The sequence below is a fragment of the Pavona decussata genome, unplaced genomic scaffold (assembly GCF_977016875.1).
Source record: "Pavona decussata unplaced genomic scaffold, jaPavDecu1.1 SCAFFOLD_64, whole genome shotgun sequence".
Taxonomy (NCBI): Eukaryota; Metazoa; Cnidaria; class Anthozoa; order Scleractinia; family Agariciidae; genus Pavona; species Pavona decussata.
Genome location: NW_028145484.1, coordinates 5273321 through 5301078, shown reverse-complemented (window position 1 = coordinate 5301078; position 27758 = coordinate 5273321). Strand labels below are relative to the sequence as shown.

Genomic DNA, 27758 nt, shown 5'->3' with positions numbered 1-27758 from the left:
TGATCTCTAATCCGTCAACATGTACAGTATTAAACCTAAGCTCAAGGGTTTTATTTAAGTAAATTAAAAACAAAACAAGATAACTTGAATGTAATTATTTATTTAATAAATAAAAATAACGAAAATAGCAAACTAAGGTTCTACAGATGTTTTATGTACAGTGTATAAGTGAGACTTCATAGTTTTTAATCTGGGTATACTTGGGATCTCATGATACAAAGGTGTAAAATCTGCATGACATAACATGCCAGTTGTTTACAGAAGCTGAGTAAGTTTTTTGCTGCCAGCATTTCTCCTTTGAATGTTCAGCCATCATCGTCGTCGTCCTCCTCATCATCATCATCATCATCACTGGCAGACTCCTCCGCACTCGACCCCTCGTCTCCACTGCTCTCCTTTTCTTCTTTCTCATCATTGCTGTCTTGCTCTCCATCAGCCTCATCTTTTATCTCCTCATCGTCGTCATCATTCTCATCATCACCATTATTCTCTTGGTTTCCTTCCTCCTCTTCTTCCTCCTCCTTGTCAGCTTCTTCTCCATTTTCTGCCTCCTCTGCACCTTCTGCACCTTCCTCATCTTCCTCTTCATCACCTCCCCCATCTTCAAACTCTTCTTCTTCTTCTTCTTCAGCTAGTGCAGAATCCAGTTGAACCATACGCATTCGCTGACGAGATAAAAATCTTGCCATTAGCTACTGCCAGGCATGTTCTTCCAACATTCAACCCAACCAGAGTTGAGTTTATGCTCCCACCCCACCCCCAACTTCCTCAGCTTACTACTACGTGTACATAATGTATATTTATGTCCAAAAATACCTCCTTTCCACACCCAAATTATCAAAGCCTTTTGAATGGTCTAAAAGAGAAGCATGCATCCTGCAGTATAATAATGGGCGAATGTTCATCCAGACAACTCCAGTTTTTGAGTTACTGCCTGAATCCATGTTTTGTTACCCTTTGTAATGATTAAAACACCCTCAAGAACTGTTTTAAAATGCACTTGGCACAAAATAATAAAAATAATCCAGCTCCAAAATAAACTGCAACCAAACTTTGCTATTTCATAAAACAATAGAGAACTGCCTTCAGTTGGGTGAAATTCAGTTTATATTATATATGCCCTTTTCTGTTGTCTGGAGATGGTTTGCCGGTTTAACTGTAACAAAAGCAAGATGGCCCGGTTTTCTTTCTGAGAGAGAGAGAGAGAGAGAGAGAGAGAGAGAGAGAGAGAGAGAGAGAGAGAGAAAAGAATGTTTCTCAGGTAAAGGACACAGTATTAGTTTCAATAGATGTGCCCCTCTCCTCTTCACGTACTGTTAATTCAGTTAAGTCTAATCTTATTTGTAACCGTAGTGGAGAAATAAAAAAAAAAAAATACAAGTCCTCTTGTTGTTTAATGGGGAATCTCACCTGTGCTTTTCTTTCATTGTCGTTCAAGTCCCTGTGTTTAACAACTAACTGTGAGACCGCTGATTGTACTCCTGCACCACCGCGGGCTCGCCGTTTGCTCAAATGAACCCTGTAAGTTGATTATGGATTAGATACAATGTCAAATGTACACAGCTGTAAATTACTTGTGACAAATTAAAGAGTAAGGGATACTACCTCTAACATTTTGATTCTAAAAAAGTCAGCAGGGCATAGAATTATAACACCCTGATGATTTTGGACTTAATCATTAGTTCTGTACAGAAAGCATTTCTTACCTTGTTACTAATTCGTCATAGAATGCTCCCTCTCCTTCTCGGAAAACAAAGAAATAGTTTTCCTAGGAAAAAGTAAACCCAAGATAAATGAATGTCACCATTACAAAGCAACAGTCACACTACAAGCAACAAAATGGCTTCCATTTCGACTGGCTAAACAAAACTTTACAGCGGTTGCTGTATTTTGAAAAGAAGCCATCAAATTATTGTTAAAAAGTTGTGCATTGTACTGCCAACCTTTCCATCTCACCTCGTAGCCTTTCGTTGCCTTATTCTTCACATTCCAGTTGTACTCACGTGCCATTTTGTATTCATACCTGACACAAAATAGTAATTTTTTAGATTCCAGTCAGTAAACAGTATGGTTTCTACATTACAAATTGTAACCATTTTCCAGTGAAACGTCAGGACAGCTTACTACCACTGCAGGGTTATTATCTCATGAAAATCATGAAATTTTTTACTGCACGAAATTCGGACAAACCCGTTTTGAAACTGGCTAGTCCTAAGTGAAGGAATCAACAGATGTATCATCTGTGGGTTGCCATGGTAATGGGGTTTACTAGTTGTAAACTAGTAAAGTTTTAGCAAAGCATAATGACTTAGGTACTCAAAGCTATGTTTGAACCCAGATATTTTCACAGGGCTGAAAGGACCAGAACATCAAGAAAAATATATATCACTACCAGTGAAAACTGAATAAATGGTATAGAGCCACCTTAAGGGCCATAACATGTAACCACTGTTACAGAGAATGCCTTTAAAAGAACCTTGATGTTGCCGCTGAGTCTTGGTGACTGTAGGGTCATTTTACTCACAAAGCAGCCAGATTGTTAATTCTGTGAAGATCAATGCAATATGTGACTGAAGACATGCCTACCACTACAATCCTCTTGCAATGCTAACCACCAGAATTTAGTAACCCATCAAGACAACAATGTCTTATAAAGGATCTCTTTAAATTATAATTTCAACCAATCTACCTGGCAGTGAATTGACAGTAACATTATTACTCTCAAAGTTAACAGCTTGAAAATCTCCTTGTTACTCACTCCTCTTCCTCAGTGTAATCCATCTCAGTCTCCTGGTCTCGTTTTCTCTTTCTAATTGTCTCCGCTGATGGAAGGAAGTAAGCGACAAACTGATCTCCACTTGCATCCACCATACCTCTACACAGACAAAAAAAAAAACAGTACTTGGTATTTAAAGAAGGGATCACGACAGGCCTCTTAGAATTGGATATCATACAGCTTCTCTGTGTTCTCTACATGTCTGGTAGTACAGCTGTGCTTGGAGAAGTTAAGTTCTTTAAGCATCAAAACAGACTGAGTGTCGCCTGCATTCTTAACTATGTATTGATTATCACAAAACCGAATTGCACTGTAGAAACTGTCATTCCTGGGACTTAAGAGTTTAACTTATAAAAGGATGATTAATGTGTCCTGAAGCAAATTTACAGCACTAGGTTCTATTTGTCCAATGAACCTAGTTTTATGGCCTTTGCTCCCACAAGTCTCCTGTAGCTAAGTGGTAGAGCATCTGAACTAGTAATCAGGAGGTCTTAGGTTCAACTCCTGATAGGAGCACTCGAATTTCTTTTTTCCGAGTATGCCTGTGTCACTTTTTAGAATAACACACCATTCTCAAGAAAAATTTGTAGAGTCAGCCCTTCAAAATGGTGCACTTTACAAACTTTGGAAACTGACCAGTCTGGGTGGCCAAGTGCAACAAAATTTAACAAAAGGGTTGTCATTTTATGGTCAATTAGGCCAATTGGGCCATGCATGATTTCACCCCACCCACTCCCTCAAGGTAAAACACTTGTATTCAGTTACTGACCTGATCATTGCTTGCGACATTTCCTCCTCCTCTGCAGGACCACTCCTCCCCCGTGGGGTGGGGTCAGTGTCAAATATGACATGAGCGCAGGGATGAGCCCACATCTAGAAACCAACAATGATTTGACAAATGATGAGAGAAGAATCAAAGAGTGTATTCTGTCATTTTGATGGGGATGTAATTAAATTCCTGGTGTGATATACACCGCTCCAATGATTTCTGGGACTGTAGGCATTTGAAGGGTTCTGTAAAAGGCACAAATATTGCTTTTTTTGCCCGAAAAGTCAGATAAACACTCCAAACTTACCCAGTTCTAGTACGCACTGGGGATATTATGCATTATGTGTGGATCCATATATTCTTTTTGCCTAAAGGCTGAATTTCAAAGTATTAATTTCGATCAAATGAGCTGCCACTACATTAAAGCAGAGGCAAAACTCCGAGTAAGTTAGCCTTGGCACAAAAAAATTCAATACTTTCTAGGGTTAAGTGGAAATCTACAGTGCAAACTAAAGCTGGGCGTTTGGAGCATTTTTCTGATTTTTTGGCCAAAAAAGTTAATGCCCCTTTTGCAGAGAACCCGTCATTTGTCTAGGTTGCACCTAAGCCATATGTGGCTCCATATTCAGACTTAAATTACTATAATGTACATTTGAGTTACCTGAAAGTCTGGGAAAACAGGTAAAACTTCCACTGGTGTGACATTAGGCTTAGTTGGATGACGGAGAATCTAGAACAACAAAGAAAAAGAATGCTCTATGAATTATATGTCAACAAGAATTACAATGTACTATGGCATGCTACTTACAGGTCTTTGGGCTGCATCAAAGGTGCCTTCAATGGCAGCAATCTGGCTTTCACGATCCTATGACAGTTAAATTAAATGACATACAATTTGATTAATTCAATTAATATACTTTCAACAGCAATAAATGATTTGGAAATGATGGGAAAAAGATATTTTACATGTACACGTACCTTGTAAATGTCTGTGCCTTGGAATTTCTTTTTCACATTGAAGCCAACCCTGAGAATAAAAGGAACAATAACAACATTATTGGTGTTGGTGATTTGATTAAATATTCAAAATCTTGAAAATATGTAGTATGTGTAATATTACTTTTTATGATACTGACAGTACTAATTTGGAGGGGGGCATTTAAATAATATTATAAGGGGGATTTATTTTTTGAGTAAAAATAGTTTCTAGTAAATGTCCTTATTGTGTGGTTCCAGAAAATATCCATACCCCCACCACGGAGGGAATTGGAAATTCCAGAGGGGTGGAATGGTTGGATAAGTTTCCAGACGGTCAACTTCACGTTCATGTCAGACATAAATGTTCAAAATTGTAACTTACCAACTTTGCAACTTCGTAGATCTTTCTTGAAGACGTTACTTTGTTTAACTGTTTTAAAGAAACCCTTGTTACATTAAAAGCATGTTTCCCTTCTCTGAAAAGCCTTTGTAAGCGAAGTACTCCAACTGAGACAAGAAATCTATGTCTGCGTTGCGTGACTCAGTTATTATAAAACTGTTGTTTGTGAAACTTTCTTGGTTAGAAAAATATTGTTCATTGGCAACAATTGAATTTGTATCAATGTTTAAAAGGGAAAATTTTGTATGGCTATAAAGTGGAAGCCCCAATTTTACATTAAACATTGAAATATTTGTTTGTTATTAATTTTTTGTATGCTGTGTAGAGTTACGGGCAAAGGTCAATTCCCGCGGTCAATTATAACTGGTTTGTCAAAACTGACCCATGTTAAAACTTATTTTGTCCAAAGTATTTCAACTCAAAGTCCAAAACTATTAACTTAATTTTGTATGCCAAAATTCAACAAAATAGAGCCAATTCGACATTCTTTTAATGCGTTATTGATCTCATACAAAATTTGCATAAGAAGGTGAACATGCGTGCTAATTTCCTTTTGGGGCTCCATTTCGTCTGCGGTTTCAAGTTACGATCTGAAAGCTCCATTTGTCTCCCTGCCCTGCTAATGCTTATTTTGTCCATGCTATTATGATTCAATAGGAAAACTAAAATAACTAGACTGAATGATTACCAGGAGAAAAATCGATTGATTAGAACTAAAGCGATAATCTCTTTGATCTCCTAAAATTTGCACAGGAAGGTAAACATGACATATGCAAATTAAATGAAAACACATTTTTGCATTGCCGGACTTATTCCAAAATCTTCAGCAAAGCTAATGGTAAAGTTTGATGTCAATGACCACAGGTAAATATAAAACACAACAATTATTTTAGTATCAAGAGCTTTTTGGCGAACTCTACCCGTGAAATTGAACGGCATGTGCGCTCATCGATAACGCATATTTTCTCCTTGTGTAGGCAGTTCTTGATATTTCTGAAAAGTTCACATCAAACTGATTTTTGAGGCGTTCTTTTGAAATAAAACTTTTCCAGAGGGGGTGGGGGGTGTATTCTGTATTTAAGGAATTTCCAAAAGGGTGGGTGGGGGGGGGGGGGGGGTTAAAGAAATACCCCGAAAATGGAAAATCCTGGGGGTTGGGGGGGTCCTATGTGAACGTCCCTCCGTGGTGGGGGTATGGATATTTTCTGGAACCACACATTATAGGTAAAATATAAAATTAACATGTTCCAACATTTTATTGTTTTGAACATGTTTATCATGCAATGAAATGACAACGAAAACTGAAATATTTAAAAACTGTTCAAGTCAGTTTCAGATTTTAGATCAAAAGGATAAGACTTGAACAGTAATTTATATTCAGTTTTCATTGTCATTTCTCTGATTACAATGATGTTTGAAAAATGGAAATGTTGCAAAATGTTAATTTTTATGGAAAAATTATTTGAAAATAATATAGAATGGATGTATGAATAAACAACTTTGAAGGTACAAAACTGAAAAACTTGAATGTATACCTTGTAGTGTACCCTCACTACAAAAAAAAACTTCGTTGAATTTTGCAAATTATTATTACACAACTAAGAAAAATACAAACAAAACAATTTAATCATAATACAGATTAACTTACTTGGTTTCCACCATCTCATTGCTTGTGCGGCTTCTGTTATACTCAGTTGAAATGTACTCTGTTCGTCTAAGCCATGAGACATTCTTGTTATGGTGTGCCGTCCTGTGTAAAACAACAAGGCAGGAAAAGGCAATTTCAAGTTGCAATCCATTTCCATCCAAGCCATCCTCAGCCAAAGATGAATGATACTAGTTTCTGTGGACTTGAAGGGTTATAGTTAACAAAACTGAACAATTATTTTAATGTCGACGTCGATACAAATGTTTTTTTTTTTACTATTCGAAGTGACGCTAAAAATAGATGACACTGCACCTTTAAATATACTAAACAGCATCCAAAATTATGAGTAAAAGATACTGAAAACCAGTAACAGAATACTAAAAAATCAGTAACGTATGGTACACATGTAAAAGTTCAATATCACTTAGTTTTGGTTTGAGTTAAAGCTTAAGAGTTGAAAAAATATAAACCAAACCGTTTTTTATCAGGCAAATTAACAGGTTCTTCTTCCAGTAACTTCTCGTCATCAGGATCAAGGGACACTAAAATCAACAATAACAAAGTAATGTTAGGTAACAGCTTAAAATCTACAATTCAGCAAATTTTGAGTGACGAGACAACTTTTGATATTTCGTGACCACCTAATTATACCACCATAATTATTTTCATATGCCAAGTTCATTTTAAAGCGATTCCATTGAATCGCATTGTTCATCCTAACTACTGGTACACAGGATTTCTTGTGTTGTTAGCATGTGTGCATAAAGAATGTTAGAGTTTTCCTTTAATATATAGCACTTTCATATTTAAGTGTCAATGTATTTAGCGCAAAGCGCTAATTGGAGACACTCTCCAGATCGAATTAGAATTTGGAAATGTTGGTTTTTGAGGAGAGGCGAAAACCGTCCACCCGACTACACCTTTACACATGAGCATACTTTACCACTAAAGTTTTTGTGCAAATGCTGTTTGTATAAACCTCACCATTAGGATCCAGAGCGTATGTATCGGGATCAATAAGATCAATGTTGACTCCCAAATCCACCTCTGTCAGCATCTCATGTTTGTAATTTTTCTCCAAAGAAGTTGGCTTGTACTCCACAAATCTGGTGTTCAGAAAACGTGAAAAGGTTATGCAATCAAAGAGGAAATTGTATTTACAGGTTATACCTAAAAACAGTCCTCTCTCTTAAAGCAGACACCTCTCTAAGGCTGACATGATCGTAAGAGTGGTCGGCCAAATTTCAGTTGTTTAAGTGTCACTTGTAACTACATGTTACAAATTACACCACACTTCCTTTCATTGCGTATATGCCACTCATTGACATTCCAATCTTAGCAGTGTGCTGGATGTTTGTCCCATGAACCTAGTTTAATGGCCTTAGCTCCCACGAGTCTCCTGTAGCTCAGTGGTAGAGCATCTGAACTAGTAATCGGCAGGTCTTAGGTTCGACTTCTGATAGGAGCACTCGGAATTTCTTTTTCTGAGCTTGCCTGTGTCATTACTGAATAATACATCATTCTCATGTAGATGCCTGTTAGGTGGACACCTCTATGGCTGGTACAGCGAGTGTGGCTGCCTTTCAAAGAATTGACTGTACATATACTTCAGCATGTGACATGACATCCTTAGTTAACTTTCTAGTCTTCGAATTGAAGAAAAGAGATAGTCGATGCTATTTACATGACACGACCTTGGATGATTCACCCAGGATGAAGAACTAACGTTCGAAATGTCTGTGCTCTTATAATGTGGCGAAATTACCTTATCAACCCTGTTAAGAAAATACCACTGACCTGTTTGATTCAAAGGGATAAGTAATGAACTTGGCGTCAAAAGGAATGTCAGGAAGATTGTTGTTGTACTTGACTCTGGATACAAAATCTGCTTTGCTGTAACAAAGCACACATCATCATCAATCTTTATTTACCCTCGGATTTACAGAGTAGCTTAATGCAGCTACGTGTAATATCTCCGAGCATTTACCCACCCAACCATGAGAGTACACACACCAAGACCAGACCACAACACCGGGAACTACGTACCCTACTCTTTGTGAACAGTGAGTGGGTTCTTTAGCGTCCCACAGAATTATTTACAAACAAGGGTTGTAACACATGATGACCATTTTAATTCATCATTCTGGTAAAATGCTGCAGAGATATTTTTGAAATAATTTGCCAAAAAGAGGTTGCATTGAACATTAGGTACACTGTTTCATTGCAAAACTATTCCCACATGAAAAAATGCAGTATAATTTTAGCAAGTTGCGTTTTGTTTTTAACATCATCCTGAAGATGACTGAAATGTCAATAACGTTTGGAGTTTCCTGTTTAAGAACATTTTTAGAAGTTGTTTTCATTTTTCAAATTTTTCAAGCGAAATAATAATAATAATAATAATAATAATAATAATAATAATAATAATAATGATAATAGTTGTTTAATATAAATGTTAAATTAAAACATGGTTCTAACACTCATGCCAAAAATAATTGTAATCTGTTTCTCGTTGTGTGAATTTTAATGAAAATGTATGTACAACTAAATTATGATGCCTGTGATTACCTCACTGTTGACCGGAGTGAACTTTGCCTGAAAGAAATGCATAGAAATACATCAACACTGGAAAGTCTTTCCTACTTAACAACACATTCTTTTTATACAGTGCAGCATTGTCTTAAGGCCGATTTAGACAGTACAACTTACTTACGACTGTTGCATGCGATTTCTGGGGCACGCACTGCTCACATCAAGCAAAAAGTCGCACACAACTCTTGTCACTCAACATTACCTACGAATTACGGTCACCTCGCCACCAGGGAGTCTCGCCACCAACCAACTCGCCACCACAAAACCACCTCGCCACCAGCCAACTTCAGAACGACGAGTAAGAGTATCTGTTTTGATTTCATCGCAAATATGACCGAGTAGCAATAATGACCCACTTTCCTGTTTATATTTAGTTTATTATTACCCAAATATACTCCACAAATAATCTTTATCAGTTACAACTCATCGGTTCATAGTAGACTAACTACAGAACGATCAGGTTACTGCGTCCTTCAATAACTTGTAGACTCTGAAGTTCAAGATTCAACCAACCTTAACGCTTTTTACTCAGCCGTCAATCACTGCTGCAAACCTCTAAGAAAACAACAACGTTTGGCTGGATAGGGTCGGGTCAGTCAGAGCCCGTCAAGAAGGTCTCCAGTGGGATGGTTGTCTCCGTTGGCAACACTGCAAGTGTGGCACCGGAGTATGCCAGTCTGATTACCGCGATGCAGTAAAAAACGATACTTCAATTGACTGGCGCTGTTCATAGCTTATTTGACCCGCAAAGCACTGTTTGAAACCAAATTGAAATGAATTACAAAGCTCTTTCGGTCTACAGTTCGATTCTGTTTGATTTTACACGTTCGATTGTACATGTTCGAGTCTCTAAGAGAAGCAAGCAAGCGGTCAGTGAAGTTAAATTAGAGAAAGCTATTGTTTATTTGTTACTTGCTTTACGAAAGCTTCAGTTCCAGCTAGCAAGTTCTCGATTCCTTGCACTGAGCTTACAATTTCTCGCTCTCGAGATTACAAGCACAACTCAGCGAGTTTCGAAAATGCCGTCAGTAAGTTCCCTAGACATCACTTCGGTAAAGGTCGTAATATGCATACAGACAAGCGAACCGATGAAAATTATAGTCCCCGAACAGCTATTTCTCCTTGACTTATCAGAGAAGACTTCGCTTGGTGGCGAGTTGGTTTCGTGGCGGCGAGTTGGTTGGTGGCGAGACTCCCTGATGGCGAGGTGACCGGATACCTTACCTACACCTACGATTGTCATAGGATTTTAAAACATGTTTCAAAATCCTACAACATTTTTTGTGATGTACACGACAGTCATAAGCGAGTTGTAGGTTTGATTTACACAAAACAATTTGTGTTGTAGGCCTGTTGTAAGCTTGTCGCATGCCACAAAGTCATACCATGTAAATCACCCTTTACAGTTACATTCTCGTCTCGTTTATTGTGACTCTGACCACAACATGAAAACAAAGTAAATTAATGGGCTTTTTATGAGACATCTAATGAAAAGCTCATTCTGTTCAGGAAACTTTGATCGATTTATTCCTGCCAAAAGTTTTTAGTTTGTAGATGATCGACGTTAAAAAGTTATTTTTGATCAGGTGAAGCTTACAGCTTACATGAAAGCTCAGATAATTAAAGATGCAGTTTGGAAAATTCGAAGTTAACAAGCTGAAATCACGATTAAGCTAGCTTATTTGTACAAAGTATGCCTCACATGAAAACCAAACTCCAATACGTGCAGAGTTTCTACCGATAGCTTTACATATACATAATTTTTTTCACAACGAAATCAAACGAGAGCAAGAAATTATAGAGCTTAAGTTTAAATAGTTCTTGCAAAGATGTCACAGTGTTTGCGACGCGAGGTCTCGAGAGAAGAAGGAAAGAATGAACCTACCTTCTGTCTTGATCCCTGTTCTTTTGACCATCCTGAATGGTTGGTGCCATTTCGAGCTAAGAAACACTCAGAGGAAGCTGAAATAACCTCTACACTCCTAGAATTCTACATTTTACATTAGATGTTCACAATGTGCGTTTTTCACACTAAATTCAAGATGGCCTCCTGGCCGAGTTCGAACGGGAAAGTCTGGTGTTGAGGATAGTCCCAGGTCCTGCTCGACGATGGTTCCGCGTTGTCCCTCCTTGCGCCTGCTATATTTTATTTATTTTGTTTCTGTTTATTTGTTTGCTTGTTTACAGAATCCCAGCTGAAAAAACAAATGAGGGGACCTTGATCGGTTAAGTCGGGACGGGACACCGAGAATAATTTTCCTGGTACTATTCTGCAGTTTACTCCAAAATGTTTTTCCTGTTTAGGAAGGAGATATTGTAACTAAAGTGGATGGAAAACTGCATTGCGTACACGGACCAATCTCTTTGCTTCTTGGGGGGGGGGGGGGGGGGTAAGTGCAAAACTCATTAAAATAACGACCATTCTACAGGCTAAGAGAGCAATACGATGTCGCCTTCTGCTCCTATTTCATCCTATTATGTATTTTTAAAGGATATCGAAAACCATGCCAAAAATATTATTTTTGTACTGTATATTTGAGTTTTTCTTGCTTTCAAAACTGGCGGAAAAAGTTACAGTAAAAACCCGCGAGTAAGAACCTGAATTTTAAGAACCTGTTAGGCTAAAATTTCTATTTAGACACCCTTTAAATTTGTTAAGCCTTAAATCTAAATCTGGTTCTTATTCTAGACTTAGAATTTATAAGTAAAATAAAATAAGCTCTCAGGTATAGGAAAGGCCAACATTTCGTAAAACATCTCTTTGTTTTGATGGTAATAAAGAAGACATAATTTACAGTGCACACATTATTGCACTACTATACGCATTAGACAGTAACACTAAATTCTTCCAGCCAGTATACTATTTTGTTATCAAGAAAATCATGGAAAAAACCCAGTGTTTAAGAACCTATGTAGCCTACATGTCTGTTAAGTACCATTTATATAAGAAATTGTTGAAATACAGGTTCTTACTGGGGGATTTTTACTGTATTCGATCCGGAACGCACGGACACCGTTGAATCGAGTTTCTCAGAGAAGAGCTCTTTGGTGGCGTGCTCCGTGAGTAAACTGACAAATTACGTTTTTTCACGTTTTGAATTGTATCAGGCATTTTATCCAACATTTTGCATGTCCGATGAAACAAATAAGTGACCAGTTGAAGTGAACAACCATTTGCAAGACAGTCTTGCAAAACTGCAAATTTAATCTTCTTCTAAAAAAATTTGAAGTCACGATGAATGGCGAGGCGTGGATCGTAGAGATACTAACTCGTTTTTTATCTATCCGTTCTCACGTTCCTCTGTTCGATTGACGCTAACACGAGTGGTTTTGCAAAGCATGGTGGCCCTATAAATGAAAATGGAATGAATGCTGAAATTATGAGGGGGGTCTAGGCTTCGATTCATGAGTCACAAATTAATGTCTCGAGAAGAACAAACAAGAAGGAAAAGCTTTTAATAAAGAAAAAACAATGTCATTCATAACGGAACCGCAATTTGCAGTTTGTTTAAGTTGTACATGTATTCATATCTCATTTATTTCTTGACTTTATACAGGCTATTTGATATTTCTTTATCTAGTTTGTTTGAAGAGTAAAATGGGAGTATTAAAGTAGGTTTAAATGAGAATTTAGGTTTATTTCTGTCATTAGCTGTTTTTAGAATTTAACAAAAATATTGCGGGACAACAAAAGAGTAGTTTTCAGAGCCGTGAAAAATGTTATTAAATTTGAAGATTTTCTCCTTAAATTCACTTTTAAAAGAGTTGATTTACATTTGAAATACCGCTTCTGTTTGTCGAGAAAATTGATCCAAAATGTAACTATGTAAACTTCTTCCATATTATATTGACATGTATTGTCGTAAATATCCTGGATATGAAATTCATTAAATTACTTTCCTACACAAATCCATGAATAGACGATAAAATTGTGGCACATATTAGCATCAATTTTGTTTTAAATTTCTCTTATTAGAACTGTTACGAACTAAACGGCAAAAGACTTTAGCAAAAAAATATCCTATTTCTATTTCCCTCAAGTGCCAATCAAACCGTTTTCTATCTTTTTTAACTTTCCATTTCACACCTAATGTCAGTAATTAATGGTTCCGTATTCATAGAATCCATATGAAAGTAAATATACTGGCATTATTACAAAAGGGGGATCAACAGCTTCTTACATCATTCATTTAAACAGCCTGTTTTAACTTACGCTATTTGCCGTCGGGTATATTTTTTCTTTCTTCCGTTTCTAGAAATAGAGACGGACAACAAAAACGCTCTAAAAATTGTACTTTTTCGACTGCGCTATCGCACCGAGCTAAAAGTCTCCACTTACCCATTTTCGAAATGGCGAAAGTTTGGAAAGTTTTACTGCTGTTGTTATGTGTTCAAATAGCCGCCCGATATATTGGAGGTAAGTTTTAATTTCTTCAAAAAAAACATATCAATACATCGGCACCGTAATAACAGTCAACAAAAGCTACTGACCTTCGACTCAAAGGGAACATTTCACACGACAGTTAACACGTAAAGATCTCAGTTACAGTTTTCTCTGAGGAACAGTTAATGAAAAAAACATTTCAACCATGTCCACACTTTCATTATTATTGCATAAATCTGAAAAAGAACAACTGTACTAATTAAAACGAGATTTAAAGTACTCGATTTTACAAGGCTAAAAAGTCAGAAAAAAATTAAGAAACCAAACATTTTCGACTAAATAAGTCATTTTACCCAGAAGATGACTTAATTCAGGGTCGAAAACGTCTCGTTTCTTAATTTTTTTTAACTTTTTAGCCTTGTAAAATAGTATTTTAAATCGCAAACGAATATTATAGACATCATTAAACCGAGATGATTACCAAACTTTTGATTGTAGTAAATTAAAATGAAATTTGAAAAAATTTTTTTATAGCATTTTATAAATGTTATCAGTTCTGCGAAAAGGGTTTTTAAACCCTCTTCGTTTAAGGAAGAAATTAATCCAACCTTAAACTTAAAAACTTAAGAGATCTTTCTGCGAAATTCAAGATTTGTTGTAATTCATTACATAGGCTTTTAACAATAAAAAAATGAAATAGAAAGAAAACTAAGTAATGAAAGTTCCTTAATAGCTATGCTGAAGCCGACTGAGAACGAGTATCAAACTACCGCTACAATTGCAAGTTTTCTTCTTTATCGCTAAACCGAGTTGGAGAAAAATATTGTTTTCGTGTGATAGATTAAACAGCTGGAGAAAAAACAACAAGATAATTTTCTCTCAGGAGACGCGTACAATAAACCTACGATTCAAAACGACAATACACAAAAACCATTGTACGAAAGTGTTAACAATAGTCGAGTTTCATTTTGTTTTCTTTTTAGGCACATCCTGGGACCAGTTGCGAGGTAAGTGTAAATTTTCGATGAACTTTCTTTTATTTGACTGTGTTTAAATCTCACCAATCACAACAAACGGAAAACGCCGTGAACCAATCAGAACACAGAACAAAATCATGAAAGCGCGGGAAAAATGTAACCGGTAGCAGCCACCGCCAAGCTCGGCAGGGAAGCATCTACATCCAGGGATCTGATACCAAACCGGCGCGGGAAGCCTGTTACATTCAACATTCCGTATGCAGGATTCCAGCCACCATATCAAATAGACATACGCGGCCTGTTAAATTTGAAGAAAATTGGCGTTATCATAGTCAAAATTATTACCAAAACTATTTTCAGCAACATTATGTGTGTTACCATTTAAAAAACGAAAGAAACTTGTAATATAAATGCAGTCTTGACTTGTTCCTTATTGTTTTCAGTTACTTTTGGCAAATTTACTCCTTATCCGCTGACCAGTGAACAAGCAGGACAATCTGGATGGAAAAAGGATGCCCGCTGCTCAGGTATGGACCCAAGCGAGTTCTAAGTTCTGTTGACGAATTTGAATTGGACTCATTCAAATGAAAGCTACTGAGTAGTACTTTCTTGTAGTGCTGTTTGTTATGCTTTACATGGTGGTTCTAAGGTTTGAATCTGTGGACAAAATCCTAAAGTGTGACCATTCAAATGAAAGCTACTGAGCAGTACTGTCCTGTGGCGCTGTACAAGGTGGATGTAATTTCTCACAACCTCGTTCCCAGGGTCTCTCATCTTCCCGCCCCCTGGAGCAAGAAGATGGGAGATCCTGGGAACGAGGTTGAACTTCTCACTGACTCTGTAGAAATAAGCAGTTATCGAATACTGAGCACAGTACTTAACTGTGGTATACTGTGCAGTATTTTATTGCGGTGCCTTTCATCATCATCATCATCATTATCATCATCATCATCATCATCATCATTTTGATTATTTTGATTTAATACTCCTCGCTGGTAAACCGTCAGATATTTTTCCTTCAGGATTTTTTTTCTCTCATCACACTTCTTTCCTTTAATCCAGGTCGCGCTAACTTCTTTTACGGCAATCGTTTCTCCAGAAGTGGTGATGACGCTACACGGCTTCTCTTTGACTGTGATGGCAGCTTGGCAGGAATACAGGCTACTGTAAGAAACCAGTTAGAACATTACTGATGTACCTGAATTCCAAACTACAGATTGTCCGCAGGGTTTTTCGAGTGGGGTTCTGCTCGAAGAGTCTTTCTACTTGTTTTCTGTCATTAAAATTTAACGATATTTGTATAAAAATCTCGACGCAATCTTGTTCTCAATTTTAACAGAAGGTTTGCCTCGAGAACTCATTTTTAAGCCACGGAGGGAAGACTTGGGCCTTTTGGGGTATGCAAAAACGAATTTGTTTCCCGATCCTCAGGTTATCCGGTTAAATTTTTCACCCTGATGTGTTCCATGGAAGGGTTCTTAACGCCTTCTCAATTTCTTAGTCACAGTGTTCAATCAAACTTTAAACAAACTCATCCTGCTTTCTCGACACAGATCGATCGAACAGCCGACTATCCGACCATCTATAACCAGCCGCCGTGGATAGCAACAGATAATGGACGGGTCGCTCTTACTGCATACTTCAGAGACCCACAGGAAATCTGCAAATGTAAAGGAAAATGTAAAAAGCGTGTCCAACAGAAACCACCAATAGGAGACCGATTGTGGATCCAGATGGCTGACTTCCGCTTCAGTAAAAACGTCATGGTATTACCGCTGAACACACAACAGATTGCAGGCACGCCCTGGGTTGAAGGAACCTGTATACCAGCTATGGGTGAGCTTTTACAATAAAGTGTTTGTTATTAACAATTACCAAGGGATAATATATGGTGATAGGTAGGGGAGGGATAGGTTTGAGGGAGAGGTTGAAAGGAAAGAAGGCAATTTAAAATGCCAAGCATAAATTCGACCGCTTACTATCGCTCAAACGTTTGGTGGAGTGTTAACTGATAATTTTTTCAAATAAACGGTGGCCACTCTAACAGTAATAACTGTTTACTTGATTTAACAGGAATACATTATCACTACAACATCTCGACTGATTTTGATTGTGACAAGGCGTTACCAGTCTTCCTGCTGTTCAGCCCGCAGTCCCAATCTTTGATTGGCTTTGGTTGGGGTGGACCGTTTGTTGTCTCAAGCGCTGAATGGGAGAAGCCACATCCTTCTTTGTTTGCTGTGAGTCTCATTCACAGGTCGTGGGGGAGGGAGTGATAAAATAAACTACCTTATTTAAGTGACAATGATTTAGCCCAAGGCACTAATTGGGGATACTGAGATTGAATTGGATTTTTGAAAAGTTGGTTTTTGGGGGAGAGGGGAAAACCAGAGTACCCGGAGAAAAACCTCTCGGAACAAGTGCGAGAACCAACAAAAAACTCAACCCACATATAACGCAAAGTGCGGGAATCGAAACCGAGCTACATTGGTGGGAGGGGAGTGCTTTCATCACTGTGCCATACCCTCTCTCGAGCTCTCAGTTTGACCTGAGCTATATTGACATGAGTTACCCAAACGGTACGGATTATACTTTATACCTTGCAAAAATTTTCAAAGTGTTCATTATAATTTTTGCTTTAATCTGAAATGGGGTATAAATTGTTTCTATTTTGACTTGAGAATGAGTAAATATTACTGTGATTCGGCCTGAAGTAGAGTTGAATAGGGTGAAAAATATCCTATATTTTAGCTTCTATTAGAGTTTGGGACTAAAGCTCTTGGTCGTCAAATGCTGGCCCCGTGTCCAAAATTCCAATTAGAGCCTCACCAGGGTTATGAGCTCCAGTGAAAATGGAGCAAGCTTGATTGAAAAACGTGGAAGAATTGGATGACCAAAATCGATCCCTTAAACTTAAAATCTGAGATATAATCTTCTTCTGCTAAAATCTAAAGGATTCAACTAAACAAAAATTACTCGCGTATTTTATAATTTCGTTCATTTGTGGCGGCTGCACTGTAACTTCTTCCAGTAGACTGTATCAGGTTGTTTCCGAGGGCTTGTGTCCAATGCTAGAGATGATGCGTGTAAGAGTTACTTAGTATTGCTAGTGCTAACTAATTTGAGGCGTTGATCAAGCTATAGATAACAATAAACGTATCATATGCTTTGTTTCACAGAGATCAATGAAGCCTGAATCAGTTCCTGCTTGCCTGAAAAACTACAAAACAGTTGCAGTTCAGCACATCTATTTCGTGGATCCGCAAAAAATTGCGTGTTCTTAAGCCAGTGCTGTCAAACATACGAAGGGATTGAATAAAATTCTACCATACCACAAAGAGTGATACGATACGACACTGATTACAGTGCAATTAAAGAGATTTGTATCTTATTCTCCATTAAAGATGTTGAAATAGCAATTATTGCGCGCGCACTCGCGTGGCACTCGCGTGTTTCCCTCGCTTTACTATCCCTAAAAAAGAATAAGGGATGCTCGTAGTCTACCGTTACAAGTATCCGTAGAAGGTTTCGCCCAGTATACCGCCTCCATCGTGCGTAATTAGGGAACTCTTCATACAGGAGAAGTGAACCGTGGAATAATAATAATTATAATACTTCCTTTATTAACATTTGGTAAATTCCATAATTAGATATCAAATTTACAAGTAAATGAACAATAAAATACAAATAGTTTGCTAAATAACTATATTATACCTAAGGACTAATCTATTAAAAAAAAGCTTTCTTAAATCTATCAGTATTACCTTTAGGCCACTAGCTCTGCCTAGTGCTTTAATCAAAAAGATGATTCTTCAGCGACTGGTCAAAAGCTCTTGAGTGGCTGGTTGTGACTAAACCTTGAAATCTTACTTTTGCCACGTTCAGTTGTAATCACAGCTGATCAATCTGTCCCACCCATTTGTCAAGAGCAGATCGACACAAGCTGCCAGTTAACAGATTACACAAGTCATACTACGTCTAAAAAAAAAATGCAAGCTATTGTCAAAACGATTACTGCTATTGTTGTTTGGGCGCTGTTTGTCCAAGCAGGAGTGTCACCGCTATTCCGACATCAAGGTTACTTTGCTGTTATGGAACAACTTTAAAGGTTTGTTCATTGTTCTGAATTGGGTGTTTCGCTTGCGGTTTAAGCGTTCGCTAATTAGAAGAAGAAGTTGGTTTTAAAAGCCTCGAACAGAAGCAACAATGACCAAGAGAAAGATATTTTTTGTCAGGTTGGCGGTGCTCTACTTAAAAATGGTGGTGAGTTATGCCGGAGGGAAAGGTTAGTAAGTTACAATTCTTTTGTAAACGATAAACAACGCCTAGAATATGTAATCACAGCTGATCAACCTGCCCCACCCATTTTTCAAGTAATATATCAAACACGAGAAGGTGTGTTTCATCAGATATCCAAACACTGAGAAGTAGGTTGAAAAAACGAGGTGCAGCCGAGTTTTTTTAAACGACTTCGAGGTGTTTGGATATCTGATGAAACACACTTTCGAGTGTTTGATATGGCTTCTCAAATGATCAATAATTCTTGGAGAAATACAAGGCTAAAGTTGGCAAAATTTTATGGTAATTAGGATCACATATCCAAACCACGATCACGGTAGTGATTTTCTTTGTTTTCTCTTGATGAATTATTAATGAGTTTGAGAAGAGCAGATCGACACAAGCTGCCAGTTAACAGATTACACAAGTCATACTGTGTCTAAAAAATCTGCAAGCTATTGTTAAAACGATTACTGTTATTGTTGTTTGGGCGTTATTTGTCCAATCAGGAGTGTCACCGCTATTCCGTCACCAAGGTTATTTTACTGTTATGAAACAACTTTAAAAATTTGCTCACTATTCTGAATTGGGTGTTTTCGCTTGCTGTTTAAGCGTTCACTAATTAGAAGAAGTTGCTTTTAGTAGCCTCAACGAGAAGCAACAATGACCAAGACAAAGATACTTTTTGTCAGTTTGGTGGTGCTCTACTTGGAAATGGTGGCGAGTTATGCCGGAAGGAAAGGTTAGTAGGTTATAACTCATTTGTAAAAAACTTCACCTCTCCATTACAGACACACGGTCATCACAACTTATCCCTACGGCGGATTCTTGTGGTCACAGATGAATCAGTTTTGTAATGATTTTCATTGATTATACACAGTACTCTTCGCTTTAAAAGGTTCGTTTTAATACAATTAAGAAAAAAGAAAGAAAAGAAAAGAGACATTCGTTATTTAATTCCAGTTTAAAACCATCTCAGTTAATCTTTTTTTTCTCTCGAATCAAAATATCATCATCAAGATTTAACTCCCTGTATATCTGTTAGGCTGAGGAAAATCCAAATAATGGTTGATTTGTCTACTTTTGGCCTTTCTCGTTTTAAATTTACAAATTGTGTTTTGGACTGTTATATACGTATAAAATCAGCAGTATTTAGCATGTCGACACCAGGCAATTTTCATCACTTTTTGACAACAAGTTAGTGAGTGTTACTTATTTTGCTCAATGTGGACGTTGAGTTTTAAGGGAAGGCGTATGTTAGGGAAACTTTGGTCGATATTTATTGTACTCATATTCGAGTTTATAGGGAATATTTCATTTTTATCCAAGTATATTTTGTGGCCATGGCTTAAGGTTGTGTTATTATTGGTTCTATATCGTATATCGTTCAATTTGTAAAGGGCAATGGTAACCTTAGTTTCCGTTTTAACTTTTCAGTAATTTGCCGAGCTTGCAAACTATCGCGAAAACCTTATCATGTTTGTTACGAAAGGGAAAATAATTAGAAAAGCCAACAGTAGCTATGCTAGGAAATATTTTAAAATTATCTTCGTTTGCCTGAATAAGGTTAATCAACTTAGAGGTTCTAGAAGTGTTACTTGAAGTAAATTGGTTTCGTTTGGAATGAATACTCTTGAAATGAGCTCCGTTCTGTAATTGCGTTTTCTAGAGTATTCAATAGGAATTAATCAACAAATTGTTAGTTTGTCGTTTATTTTTAAGCCTTTACGGATCCCGCTCCGCTCTGTGTATGAATATCTCAACCGTTTAGTTATGAATACTAAGTCAGAGTTTCTTTGTGAACTATGATAACGGTAATTACGCGCACGAGCCGTTCACTGGCACTTCGGAAAACTCATTTGCTACGTTGCGCACATTAAGAACTTTTAATTTAGGACAGTTGAATACTTGTACAATCATATATATACAACTCTGTATGTAGCAGTAAGTGATTACATGTTTACAACCTCGCTGTTGGACGAACTTATGCCATTTCGTCCTTCGAGAATAAACTGCTGTTGGAACCAAAAGTGGAGTTGTCGCTGTTAATTCTGCATCCAGTTGCGGCTAGATCTTGGTACCTCGAGGAAGTGACGGCCCTTTCTCGCAAGCGATCTCTCCTTGAGTTGATCTTCCCCAAGAGTTTTCCCGTTGAAGTTCAGAATAGCTCGAGACGTTCCCGTTCGCTTAGAGTGGAAAAATCTCCCGTCACATATCACTAAAATAAGATCAAAAAAGTAACACGGCTAAAATATGGCGCATTTTTACCGAGGTGATTGTCTCAAAGAGGTTTGTTTGCGGATAAGTCTTTTGGTGAGGCCATCCCGACAATAATTTGCTTCTTTTCCGATCGCCCGACCGAATCATGATTCATTGCATGCTTCCTTTTCTAGAGCGTTTCCACGTTTCGTATGCTTTACTGTGACACATCTTCAAATGACTTTGACATCTATATCAGTCAGTTCAAACCCCGTGTTAAAACACATTTTAGACCCAGTCATCAGACATATTCTAATTACTTGTTCAGTTGGTTTTCCCCGTATTGTACTCGGTAATGCTTTGCTGAATTGAAGCACGATATGTCGAGTTTTCGTTGGCTTTGCTTCACGCTATCTTTGTTGTTGTACCCACAGGAAAAAGCCACCTGCAAGCTTATACTATTTGATTTCTCTCAACACGGTAAAACCCTCGGTAAATATACAATTACTATAGCGTATATTAATTTACTAAGGGTTTTACAGTGTTGAAAAACCAACAACAAACAATGTTAGCCTTCCGGTGGCTTTTTGCTGTGGGTAGTACAACACTAATGGAGTGTACTATAGTGTACTAATTCATACAAAGTTAAAATAGCTCATAAAAATACTGATTTACAAGGTTGCCGTGTGGGAGCCTAGTCTACTTGACTCCAATTTTTATAAAATTGGTCGATTTACTAATAACTTCTTGCTGACATAACAAGGCGCGTTTCCTTGGATAAGTTTCGAAATATTGGTTTTCATACTAATTATTTATTCATGAATAGGAAAAAAAGGAGGTTTGAAAATGAGCTTAATTAAGAAAAACAAAGTGATGAAGTTTTGGGTTGAATTTCTCTAAGATGTTTTAATTGTTCGAGAAGCCTTAAAGACGATCGAAGGAGTGTTTTATCCAAACACGTTTAAAAAATTTGGCGGCTCCTCGTTTTTTCAATACACTTCTCAGTGTTTGGAAACCGGATAAAACAGTCTTCCTCGTGTTTGATATATTACATAAAACGAAGACAGATTGATATATATAAATAAATATAGTTGTCTTCATTAGGGTATTTTTTTGTTTAATCCTTCAGTTTGTTTGCAAACCGAAGAGATATGGAAAAGTAATTAAATCTAAATATATCCCGATAATCAACAATAACGATGGTTATAAAGAGGAATTTAACGATGTTTAAAGACTGAAAACTGAGGGATTTGTTTGCAACAATGACCAAGAGAAAGATACTTTTTGTCAGTTTGGCGGTGCTCTTCTTGGAAATGGTGGCGAGTTGTGGAGGGAAAGGTTAGTAAGTTATAAATCATTTGAAAACGATAAACAACGCCTAGATAATCCATAAAGAAAATGTGTATTAATAGTAGTTTGCTTGTATTCAATGTAACAGTTAAGAAGGAAAATCCTAAGAGCGAGAAAATGTCGACATTCTAAAAAAAAAAAAAACTTAACCTCCCCATTACAGGCACACGGTCATCACGAAAATCTCATCAACAGAGCGGATTCTTGTGGTCACAGATGAATCAGTTTTCGTAATGATTTCCATTAATTATACACAGTACTCTTTCGCCGTTTTAATACAATTAAAAAAAAAAAGAAAAACAGACGTTCGTTATTTGATTCCAGTTTGAAACCATCTTAGTTAATCTATTTTTCTCTCGAATCAAAATATCACCATCAATATTTCGCTCCATGTATATCACCGAATAATAAGATCATCAAAAAAATAACACCTAAAATATGGCGCAGTTTTACCGAGGTGATTATCTCAAAGAGGTTTGTTTGCGGATTAGTCTTTTGGTGAGGCCATTCCGACAATAATTTGCTTTTTTTCCAATCGCCCGACCGAATCACTGATTCATTGCATGCTACCTTTTGTAGAGCGTTTCCACGTTTCGTATGCTTTGGTGACAAATCTTCAAATGACTTTGACATCTATATCAGTCTGCTCAAACCCCGTGTTAAGACACATTTTAGACCCAGTCTTCTCAAACTCATTAATAATTCAAAAGCGAAAGACAAAGGAAATCATGCACCGTGACGTGTTTGGATATCGGATGAAAAACTCCTCGTTTTTACATCCTTAATTTCTCCTTCAAAATCAGTTTGTTTGAGAAGTTATATTAAACATCCGTCACAGTGTTTCATCACAATACCAAAAACCTCGAAGTTCGTCAAAAATACTCCGCTACGCGCCGTATTTTTAACTCTCTTCTCGGTGTTTGATATGTGATGAAACACTGTGTCTCGTGTTTGATATATTACATCAGACATATTCTAATCACTTGTATGTTGTATTGCACGGAAAGCTCTACCATACCCCGAGATTTTACAGTGCTTATTGTAAGTCTGTCAAAAAATAAAAAAATTAAAAAATACATTTGGAAGCCATGCCACTTCTTGGCACAGCGTGCTATTGGTATCGGCTAATACGTATAAAAATCGCTTGGGATTTTTTAATTTTTTATTGTTTTATTTTGTCGATATTTCTCTTCCTTTCTTTCCGACACACTTTCACGAGGTGGTAAACGAAACAGAATAATAAGTAATACCAATCATATTCAGCTTTTCCCCATATTTTTCTGCATTTCATTTACAAGTAAGTAATCATTTTATTCACATTTAAAAGCACACCGCAGTCTTTGGACTGAATTACGTGTTCTATTTACAATATTATTATTATTGATATATTACATAAAATGAAGACAGAATGATATATATAAATAAATATAGTTGTCTTCATTAGGGTATTTCTTCTATTTCATTCTTTTGTTTGCAAACCGAAGAGATGTGGAACAGTTATTAAATCTAAATATATCCAGAAAATTTAATCCAACAATAACGATGGCAATAAAGAAGAATTTAATGATGTTTAAAGACTGTAAAAGGGATTTGTTTGTTTTTCGCAACACTAAAGATTTCTGATTTTCTCACGAGAAAAAAAATACACTTTTACGGGAAGGATAATTGGAGAGTTAAAATCAAGATGGGATGCGGGATAAAAATACCAAGGTGACAAAGGATATGTGGTCTCTGTGTTGGCGGGATACGGGATAAAAATATCTTGAATAGTGCAAGGACCACTTGTACAAACAGCAGCAAAGTGTAGCCGGATCTTTGTGTAGATCAGGATCAGCAATGTTGAATAAAAGGTAAAATCAAATGCAAGGCTGATAGGACAGCTAAAACAATTTAATCAAATACAATTATTTTAGCTGTCCGATCAGCCTTGCATTTAAAAATATCATGGCGAGGAACGGGAGGTACTCTCCTTGTAGGCATGGTGCGGGATACTAACAAGGGATACGGGATAAAAATACTGTAGTGGGAAGCGGGATGTGCCCCAGGCTGTTTGTAGGTGAGATGTCGGATACTAAAACCAGATGAAGGATAGAATGTGCTCTGTTTGTATGTAACATGTAAAATACTAAAACCGGATACAGGATAGAAAATGACCGTAGCGGAAAGCGAGATGTGTGCTCTTCGTAAGTTCAAATTACAAGCACTTACTCTAGGAAATTAAATGTCACTAGTAGGTACCATTCCGGGTAAATGTTAAACCGTGGTTTTTTTGTCTTGATTTGTAGGAAATCGCTGGGATCGTTTGGTCGGTAAGTCTAATTCGGTTTAAAAGTTTACAAGTTACATTTTAAACTTTTTTAAATGTAACAATTTCTTTCATCGTTACAGTGGCCTTTCGTACGTTCGCAGTACTCCCACGGAGTGAAGACCACGCATTGGCAGAGGGTTGGATGAACGACGCCACATGTGGTATTATATGACATTCAAATTGTTTTGTTGAAATGCACAGGCCTGAACCAATCAGAAATGATTGAACGAGTGATTAAACAAGATGAATACGAGTACAAACGTACGCATATAAAATGTTAACAACACATGAGAGGATGCCAGAAACGTTCGAGGAACACACACACTGAAAAAACCTTGACATCAACGTTAAATCCCCTCAAACATTACGAGACTGAGATGGCATCTTTATTGTCTACTAGACTGTATAAGTATTATTAGTATTAGTGTTATTAGTATATATTTATTAGTATAACTGTAATATTAAAATTGTATTTTTAGTTATAACACGACCCCACAAGCTATTCCTTTGAAACTCATCGCGTATAAATAAGTTATGATATGACACGAATGTTGCGGTAATGTTTAAAACACGAGCAGCAGTGTTTTATCGTTTTAGACCCGCTAAAACAAGTGCTGCGAGTTTTTTTGAACGCACCTCTTCAAAAACATTCCTGGAAAAGCGTGTCAAGAGAGTTCATAACAATGATGCTTTTGTGAACGTTGGAAATTAGCATACGAGAAAACCATAAAACACCGCATACTAATAAGAAGGAGGTTTATCGGGTTTTAAAACCACTGCACGGGATGTTTTATCGACCATTTGATAGGTCAATGGGCTTATGAATTATTAACGAGTTTCTGAACGATGAGCATTAGACATGCGTGTTCACCCCTCCATCTGTTTAATCGATCAAGTATGGTGATCAGTCCTTCTTAACTTCAGCACCGAAACGTTAGAACTCCATCCAAGAAGACCCTGAATCTGCCAGAATTGTTCAAGAAATTAAACAAATCCAAATTATAGAAGACATTTCTTTTTAGGGAGAGTTTTTTTAGTTGTTGTTGTTTTTTTGGTAGTATTTGTTAAAATATAATTGGTTAAGATGTTGTGGTCTCCCTGTCTTGTATTACTTCTTTGAAACAGATTCGGACAGTCCATTTTATGGCAATCGGTATGTCAAGGGAAACGATACTTCAACGAGGATTTTGTTTGATAACGATGGAAAACTGGTTGGAATACAAGGCACGGTAAGATTACTCCACTCAGCGTGAAGGAGTACTCCGTATAAGCGATACTGATGTTTCGCCCAAAAGGATATGTTTTGCCTGCGAGAGTTTTAAATTCCTATAAATATTCGTTCTTTGTTAGAATTATTAATCTGTGGAATGACTTGAAAATAGCGGAAGCAAAGAGTTTAGAATCCTTTAAAAGAAACTGAAGAAACATTTATTCACCCAGGCGTACATTATGATGATGTTTTATATATTGAGAATCTTAATTGTAGAATATTATGTCCATTTTGATAAATGATGTATTTTAATATTTTGTTGGTATTTAGGTTTTCTTTTCTCCTTTTTTTTATTTGGGAAGTATCCTCGATAGCGCTAACTTCTGGTACCTCCTTTTCATATTGTATGAATAAAATATTATTTATATTATTAATATTATCATTATTACTCATTTCGCGGAGGTTTTGTTTTCTGGGAAAGTCACTGGTTTGAAGTTCCAAAGCAATCTCGTACTCAACGTCACTGGCCTAAAGTTACATAAAAAACCAACAGCCCTCTTAAAAGTTGTGCTTAGTGACTCGGACTTTGTCTGGAAGCGAGGCTGGAGTTGATGAGTGGAAGCGAGGCTAGAGTTGTTACAAACCTCACTGCTTTTCGGCCAAGTAATTCATGGTAAGGTACCATATAGTCACCCTTACCTTACCATGAAGTAAAGTAATTCATGTTCAGATACCATATAGTCACCCACATAACGCTAACCCTAACCCTAACCCAACCCGCTGTTGTTTGTACCATATCATGATCAAATAATAACGACCTTTGATTTCCACGCCTCCCCCCTCAGATCACCGAGTCAGACGACCTTATCCTTTCACCCACCCGACCCCGACCAGCAGCATTTGTAAAGGACGATCATGGTCATTATCTACTTACAGCCTACTTTACCAAGAAGCCGAAGGATATCTGCAAGAAAAAAAGACGTCAACGAGACGGCAAGGATGATGGGAAACGGCACAAGAAGGCGGAGGACGCGCTTGTCATTCAAATGAGTGACGTCAGACTGTGCAAACCACGATTCATGGAAATACCACTGAATGAAAGGGAATTAGCGAAAACCTCCTGGGTGAAAGGGAGATGCTTCCCTTATATGGGTGAGTTGAAATGAAACGTTTTCATTCCAATGTACGCCGTTTGAGCCCATTTCTTAGAGCTGCCATTTTTCGTAACTTCTCCAATTCTATGTATACACTGACAATGATCCTCTTGTATTCCAGGACTCCATTACTGGTACGATATTTCCCTGGACATGCACTGTGACCAGTTTTTTCCCGTATTTCTGTTGTACGATCAGGCGTCTCAGCGTTTGAAGTCTTTTGGATGGGCTGTAGTTGCTGATATCAAGAGTCCTTTGTGGGAGCAACCCCCCATCTCGCCTTCACATTTGCAGGTAAGATCTACTGTCGCCTTCACAGTGGTTAAGGGTTGGACGCTCTTTCCTTCTCTCTCTTTCTTTCGTTCTTATCGAGAACGTGTAGTAAAAAATTCCGTCTTTGTATTTTCAGATTTTCTTCCAGGAAACGCCCAAATGCGTGTTAAATCAAAAAGTGCTTTCAACTCAGCATGTCTATCTTACTGATCCACTCCAACTGACTTGCAGCGCATGATGTACACGTGAAGCACACATCCATGGATTTTTCCCGCAGACTCTTAACTGAAGTGTAAAGCCGTAAATAAGGGAATAAAATGGGAAAAAAGGTGCTTGTAGAGTTTTTGGACTATTTTAATACATCAGCAAGATCAGAGGGTAAAGAGATGGCCCCTTCATGTATACATACCTCACTAAAATGGTCTCCTCCGTCAGAAGCTTATGGATAGAGCTTGGCCGGTC

The 27758-nt window shown here is 37.3% G+C and overlaps 3 protein-coding genes across 4 annotated transcripts; 2 read left to right on the top strand and 1 right to left on the bottom strand.

The window, feature by feature from the left end:
• Window positions 1-84: 84 nt before the first annotated feature.
• On the bottom strand, window positions 85-11222 carry LOC146478697 (RNA polymerase II-associated factor 1 homolog). The gene is made up of 15 exons (XM_085112314.1): window positions 11049-11222; window positions 9140-9166; window positions 8369-8464; window positions 7556-7677; window positions 7047-7113; window positions 6572-6673; window positions 4524-4572; window positions 4354-4410; window positions 4207-4275; window positions 3546-3649; window positions 2759-2875; window positions 1957-2023; window positions 1707-1768; window positions 1411-1519; window positions 85-665 (listed from the first exon to the last, which is right to left on the bottom strand). The coding sequence occupies exons 1-15, from the start codon at window positions 11096-11098 to the stop codon at window positions 306-308; spliced, it is 1458 nt and encodes a 485-aa protein (XP_084968440.1). The 5' UTR covers window positions 11099-11222; the 3' UTR covers window positions 85-305.
• A 2172-nt stretch (window positions 11223-13394) lies between these two features.
• LOC146478696 (uncharacterized) lies at window positions 13395-18105 on the top strand. The gene is made up of 7 exons (XM_085111748.1): window positions 13395-13580; window positions 14531-14554; window positions 14968-15051; window positions 15587-15690; window positions 16078-16360; window positions 16598-16764; window positions 17704-18105. Exons 1-7 carry the CDS (start codon window positions 13514-13516, stop codon window positions 17806-17808), a joined length of 834 nt encoding a protein of 277 aa, XP_084967874.1. The 5' UTR covers window positions 13395-13513; the 3' UTR covers window positions 17809-18105.
• A 1294-nt stretch (window positions 18106-19399) lies between these two features.
• Window positions 19400-27628, top strand: LOC146478695 (uncharacterized). Of its 2 annotated transcripts, none has more exons than XM_085111746.1 (7): window positions 19400-19544; window positions 24637-24660; window positions 24740-24820; window positions 25785-25888; window positions 26715-27021; window positions 27145-27317; window positions 27433-27628. In XM_085111746.1, the coding sequence occupies exons 1-7, from the start codon at window positions 19466-19468 to the stop codon at window positions 27532-27534; spliced, it is 870 nt and encodes a 289-aa protein (XP_084967872.1). In that variant the 5' UTR covers window positions 19400-19465; the 3' UTR covers window positions 27535-27628. The 2 variants fall into 2 exon arrangements, with proteins under 2 accessions (XP_084967872.1, XP_084967873.1); XM_085111747.1 differs by lacking the exon at window positions 19400-19544 and adding an exon at window positions 22142-22339.
• The last annotated feature ends 130 nt before the right edge of the window (window positions 27629-27758 follow it).